Source organism: Parasteatoda tepidariorum, chromosome 4 (genome assembly GCF_043381705.1).
Source record: "Parasteatoda tepidariorum isolate YZ-2023 chromosome 4, CAS_Ptep_4.0, whole genome shotgun sequence".
Lineage (NCBI taxonomy): Eukaryota > Metazoa > Arthropoda > Arachnida > Araneae > Theridiidae > Parasteatoda > Parasteatoda tepidariorum.
In genome coordinates this window covers 26,267,681-26,274,779 of record NC_092207.1, presented here as the reverse complement: position 1 = coordinate 26,274,779, position 7,099 = coordinate 26,267,681, and the positions used below count along the sequence as shown (strand labels likewise).

Below are 7,099 nucleotides of genomic sequence, written 5' to 3'. Positions count from 1 at the left end.
CAGGGCTCGAAAAAACTCAGAAATTTTACCCGTCCCCGAGGACGGCTTGTCCAACAATGTACCCGTCCTCCTTTGAAACTAACCCGTAACTTCTAAATAAATAAAAATATTATTTTCTCTTATTTATTACAAACATTTACATAAATTGTACAGTTAATTAGTAGTTACTAAGATTACATTATACAGTAATAAAAGAAATACTAGGTTACTGAGAGTAACCTAGTATTTCTTTTATGAAATAATTCATTTCTTTTACGAAATAATTTAAAAGACAAAGGTCAAGTTATCTGGAATGTCAATTTATCCGAGGGTACGGCGTTTATTAAATGAATCAAATATGAGGTTTGCCAGTCCCACAATCAAACCAATGATTTACAGAGGTTTCTGCACAGAAATCTGAAAGGGGTTTTCCATTTAAGTAGATGTTCACAATTGCGTTTAACGCTTCTTGTTTAAGACCAGTATGTAATGTGTTTTTTCGTACGTTCATTGCCGAAAAGCCCCTTGCATTACTCCCGGACAGAGAAAACGTCAATTCTACCATGCACAGTATGTTGCTGCATTTCTAGATTAGAGGGTCATTTTAGAAGTGAGGGGCTAGATTGTTGTCAGATAAAAAAATGTTTAGATGTATCACGAACATTAATGGGAAAATGGTTGTCCGCGCGGACGTCGGTTTCAAAAATTCGTTGTCCACGGGGAATTTTTGACCGCCAAGGACGGGCGGTTTTTCAAGCCCTGATGTATATATATATACATACATACACAATTATTCTAAAATTAAAAAATTTGAACAGGCAATAGAAATTGTAGTTGCAAATTTTTATAATGACAAAAAAAGAAGAAAAAAGAGAAAGAGACAATGTTCTTTTAACTTTTTTGCACATAACTTAATGTAAGCACTAATTTATTAATACATATGATGCAATATTACTATATGACAGCTAAAATAATGTGTTAATGTTATGAAATATTAAGATACAAAAACTTTCTCTAAGTTGGGAGTTTTGAATGCAATCGCATAAGTGTCAGTGGAGTGCAAAATTCAGTGTTAAACTATGCAAATATTCTAAATTATGCAATTCTTAATACGAGTAAAAAGAGAGCACAAAACAGAATATATTCATAAATATCTATACACTTGTAAGTAGATTATTTTAACTTTATCTCAAAAATATTAATCAAAGTCATAATTTTGCTCTTAAGTTTTGAAATCTAGTATTCTTATGTTTGTAAAATCTGTTACATTGTCATTTTTTTTTTCTTTTCATTTTTATTATTACCTGAAATTGACAAAAGAGTAACTAAATATGTAATAACATAACCAAATGAATCAAACACTTTCAATGCATTTTAGTAAGGACAGTAATAATTACAAAACAATATTTTTTGCCAAATAAATGAAAAAATATTTAATTTCTTTAATTTAATTATCATATAAAAGTAAGCAATCACAATATGTACAAATCAAAAACTTTTTACTAGTTCGCAATTTCTTAGAAGAAAATTAGAGGACAATAATAACATTCTATAAAGTCACCCGCAGATTTTTTAAGGTGAAATTAAGCTTATTGATCCTTAAATTTAAGGACAAATTTTTCAAAGAATATGGACGATGCATATTACAGTCATACTGTATCAGAATATGCTTCGATAACTTTTTCCTAATATAGTAAATTACTTAGAAAATTCAGAAGTGTGTATTGGGGATAAAAGATAGTAATAACATTTTACGTATACTTGATTTATTTAAAAATATATTTTAAATACAAAATGTGCCTCATGCATATTTTTTTTTTTAACTCCTTGTGAGTATTTTAAGCAAAACATACCATTAAATAATGAAAATATATATATTTTAATGAGAAATATTGCTTAAGGACACAAAAGTTAACAAATAACCAATTTGCTATTCAAACTAATTTGAATGAACTTTAAAAAAAACAGTAAATTTAAAATATTAAGATTTATTCATGACAGGGTTCAAGGAACATGCCATCTCTTGTGTTTTTTGTTTTTAGTCATGTGTCCCATATTTAAAGCAATTGCTCAATTTGTGCAAATTTTCTGATAAATTCATATTTTTTTAAATGTTTATTATAGTTATTTCTTATAGTATTACAACATGGTCTTGAACCCTGTGGCAGAATTTTTTCGAGCTCTCTGCGACAAAACTGTCTAGCATTAATATCTTTCTGCAAGATACTTTTAATAATAACAAGCATACATGCTAATTTAATTAATAACTAATAATTAACTATTAATAATTACCAACTTAATAAGTAATTAACAAAAATGCTGTGTTTGCAAAATAACTATAAATTTTTTTTCAATTGAACATGTAATATTTTTTTATTCGAATAATATGGGTGATATTCTCGCATTTTGTAAATAATCATCACAATAAAATTTTTTTTAAAAATCATGAAACCCGTGTTGTCGAAAAAAAAAAAAGATTGACGACGAAATCACGCGAATTCGATTCTTCAAAAAGTGGTTACTCAAATGCATAAATAATTGTAATATCGTATAAATAATATCGGATTTAAAAACTATGGAGAAATCAATAGCAATAACTACCAAAAATTCTATAGAATCATTGCCTTAAAAAGTAAGTACTCAAAAGCACGATTAAAATTTTTCATACTGTTTGAAATATATCGAGAAATTTAAAAACCACATGAAAATCAATATCAATAAACTGCCGAAAATACAATCGAAACCCCTGTGGCAGAATTTTTTCTGACTTTCTGCGACAAACCTAACTAGAACCAATATCTTTCTGCAAGATATTTTTATCATTATAAATAAATGTGTAATGAATTTATAATAATAGATGAAATTCGTGTTTATAAAATAAGTCTACATGCATAGAATAAAACTGTGTAGATTTTTTTTTCTTAATTTCATAATATAAGTTTTTATTTCTTAATAAGTTTAAATTGTTTAAGTATAAATTTGCATAATCTGCGATAATAATGAAAAGTTATAAATGTATAGATCTGCAGACAAAAATGCTTACTAGAGCATAAATAAAGATTACCCAGAACCTGTAATAAGATAGAACTTATAGAAATAGCTAAGAATGGACAAAAAGATTAAATTTATAAAACAAGATAACTGAATTTGAAGTATCAGTTTAAAACAGTATCAAAATTAAATTATTAAATCAGTTTAAAACAGTATGATTTAATGTTTCATTATAGTAGTTATATCAGGTACAGAAACAAATCAGGTGAAAAAATTAATATTGAAGTTGAGTAATCAAAATAATAAAATAGAATTGACTATAACCGAATTCTAAAAGCAAAAAAATTAAAGCAATGTTTGTTTCAATTTTTTCTACATCTAATTAATTTTATCTAATTAATTATAGATTAATTAGATTCGATTAATATTGTACTGACTTATTGAAAGATTTTTTTTTTAAAAAAAAGGAGGTAAATAAAACTTTCAGAACGAAAAAAAATACACAGCGCTTGTGATTTCGCACTGTTTTGTGTAAATATATAGCATTGATTCCACACGAACTATGCAGATGCGGTTTCCGATTCAATATGCTCAAGTCTATTCAACATCTCGAAACGAAATAGTCCTTATCAGTACTGAAACATCGGTATTAGAGCCATACTCATTGGATGCGATTTTTTTCGCATGCGTATGGAAACCTGGTTGAAAGTGTTTCACCAGTAAATATTTTCCACCAATCTGGTTTTCATTCGCATGCCAAAAAATCGTAGATAGTGAGATATCTTTCTCCTTCCGCGGTACGTTAGAAAAAAAATATTTAAAACAATTCTGTAAGAAAATTTTTTTGCAGAATCATTATTGCTTCTGCAGAAATTTTTTGTTTCTGTAGAAAATTTTTTTTTGTTGGTAAAACAGCTTCTGTTTCTGCAGAATTTTTTTGAGAACTTTTGTTTGTGTCAAACCAAAAATTTTTATTTCCCTAATAAAAAAAATCTTTCTGCAAGAACTCAGTCGCTTTCTGCGACAATGTCGCAGTGTTTCTGCCACGGGGATCGAAACATTACAGCGATTTACGATACTATCGGCATAAATTCAGCGCCTCAAAAAGGGATTATCTAAATGCATGATTCAAATATTACGAGTAAATAAATTACTGTAGAAAGTGAAACTAAAATTTTTTACTTTTCAAAAGAAAAAATCTTTTTGCAAGAGCTCTGTAACGTTCTGTGACAATGTCACTGTGATTTTGCCACGTGGGTCTTGAAAATTCAAATATTTTAAATAAAATATAGTTTTTCCTTATTAAAGTGCTAATATTTAAGTGAGCACTTTTTGATGAAATTGTTTTGAGACATTTTATAGTAAATCTTTATGGTTCTCAAATCTGGGAATAAAATTCCCTGTACGTATTATACACAATGTATTAAGAGGAAAGTATTGTCTCGTATTGTATGAGCTATGTTGGGCTAACTATACTAGTTTTAATTGCTAAGATTTAGAGTAAAAAAGGAACAGCTGAATATACTAAAAATAATGAAGACGAAAATAAGAAACAAAACTCCCTGCATTTTCCCTGTTAATTTTGGTGATTTTTAAATTCCCTGAATTTTCCAGGTTTTCCTTGTGGAGTGGCAACCCTGTATAAAAGCAGAAGCACTCGGGGATATTTCCGCATCGTGATCTGTCGCACCAACTACAACCTCCAAGGCATCTAAGGGGTTTTAAACTTGCAAATTTTATTAAAATCAAGTCTAGTTAAACCCTTGGAGTTGTTTCCCTTCTGCAATGTTTTTGTTTAGTTCCTCTAACATTCCAGAACTTGCCTGCAGATCCTGATGCAGAAATCTTACCAAGCACATTAAAAAGGTAATAATCTTATTTAACTTTAAATAAAGCATTTCCTTAATTCATTTTCTTTAAAATTTATCATTCACTCTCTTGCAGTAAAAAGTATATTATCATTTGAAAATAAAACATAGTAATTTGATACTGTACTGTGAAATATTACATCATTGTTCAGTTAAATTGTTATTTTAAAATTATTTCGGAATAAAGACAAATTTAATAAGCCAGAAGGGTTAAAATTTAACAGATACCTACTAATCGGTGAACATCTAGTTTTTAAAAAAAGATTAGCGCAAACTAAATATTTCAAATTTTTACCAAAGTCTCAAAATTGGCAATTAAACTTTTTACCCCCCAGCTGGATAAAGTCATGATAATAAATTAGAGTGAAGATTAAAAAAAGTTAAAGATTTGTATGTTTTTTTAACAACTAAGTATTAGTGACACCATTACACCACGCCACGGAAAATACGGAGCAGAATGAATCATAAAAATTATTGGGATGTTATTTAACTATAAAATTAGCTCACAGCTATACGTAAATGACAAAAAATAACATTTCTATACAGTATAAACACTTTAATCACATGTCAGACAGCTCATTTTTACCTTCTCGGCAATGCTTTCTGCATCGGAAGTCGAGTAATGTTCAAGATATAATTCACTATCTTTATCACATGGGATGCCAGTTGGATTCTGAACTTTAGTTTTATATTTCTTGGATTTAAGTTTACTCATTTTGACTTTAAACTCTCAAAATCAAAAGCGTAACTAAATTTTGTAATTGTCGATGCTTTTTCAACCACATCAACAAAAATACGGCATGGTTAGCGGAGTGTTTATTTTGGTGCCATTTACTAGAATCAAAACTTTTAAGAAATGTATCGTGGTTCCAGTTAAGTGAAGATTGAATGAATTACAGATGGCGCTAAACAAAATGCAATATGTAAATCTACTTAATTGCTGAAGCAAAAAATATTTGTAGAGAGCTATTTTAGAAACGGTAACTAGAAATGCAAAAGTTGTGGAAACAGCGAAACACAGAGTAGCGAATTTTTCAATGTACAGTGTTCAAAGAAGAAATGAATAAAATAAAAAAAAATAAAAAATAAGAATTAAGAAAAGTTGAGTGACTGAATGCAAACAATAAAAAGCTTTCTAAAACCGGTAGAAATATGGATGGCGTGCTTTTTCACGCTTAGGCGTAAAAATAAATCGGAAGTTGTAACGCAGAAATTTTACAACAAATTTAAACCCCCCTAGCGCTACCTGCGCTTAGCTTGTTATGATTAACCATCCCTAACTTTTGATCTATTGATCGGATTTCACGTACAAGGGATCAATCTTAATGGTTTACGAGAATGACCAAAAATAGGATAACTAATTACTGAAGACAATATTTTAAATTATTAAATCAGACACAAAAATGGATTTCCCCTTAATAAACATATGTTTATTAAGGAGAAATCCATTTGAAAGGAAAGACATATGTCTGACCTTTCGTCGGATATGGATTCCTGACCCTCAAAATTTGGGGGATAGACGCAATCTTAAAAGTATATTCTGAACAGTTTGGTCAAGAGAGGTTGAAAATTTGAACTTAATTTTGATTTTTGCACATTTCGCCATTCGTTCATCAAATCGAAATTTTTTTCACCCAATTATGAAACTCATTTATTCAAAGATATTTCCACGCAAAAAACATGTTTTCACAAATATTTTGAATTTATTATTATTTTACTGAATAATAAGGGGAAAAATTTAGAATATTAAGGCATACAAATTTTTACATTAATTTAAAAAATGTAAGTTTGAAAATTATACAATTTGAAAAGTAATGCACAATTTTAAAAGCAAAAGGCAAAATTCGAACGAAATCGATAGAATAATTCTTGAGAAATAAGATTTTACACATGTTTAGTCTGTAAAATTGTTATGTACGCACCTAATAAATTTTGATTAAATACCTTCTTTGGGTGTGAAAAGATGAAGAACCACAGGATAAAGAAATCATTTCGGAAATTTTTAAATATACTCTAGGCAATTGAATAGCAAAAATTAGTTAATAATATCCAATATTAATGGTTTAAGGAGTAGATCTTAAAAATGACTCAAATATAAATAAATCGAACTCAAAAACTTATTTTGCTTTTCCTCTATGAGCAGTCCCCTATATTTATGCTTTACTTTACTTTATACTTTTCATTTTAATTTACTCTATTTGCGTGGCTGATTACGCTTTACTTTCTATTATACACTTTACTTTACTTTGAACTTTAGGTTC

The 7,099-nt window shown here is 28.6% G+C and overlaps 1 protein-coding gene across 1 annotated transcript in view; it reads right to left on the bottom strand.

Moving 5' to 3' along the window:
- The window catches only part of LOC107442406 (HEAT repeat-containing protein 3), a gene marked incomplete in the record, with an annotated part of 56,662 nt that extends 50,995 nt beyond the window's left edge, over positions 1–5,667 (bottom strand). Inside the window, 1 exon segment of the mRNA XM_016055968.4 lies at positions 5,425–5,667. Within this exon segment, the coding sequence (XP_015911454.3) occupies positions 5,425–5,553 (129 nt within the window).
- Positions 5,668–7,099: the final 1,432 nt, after the last annotated feature.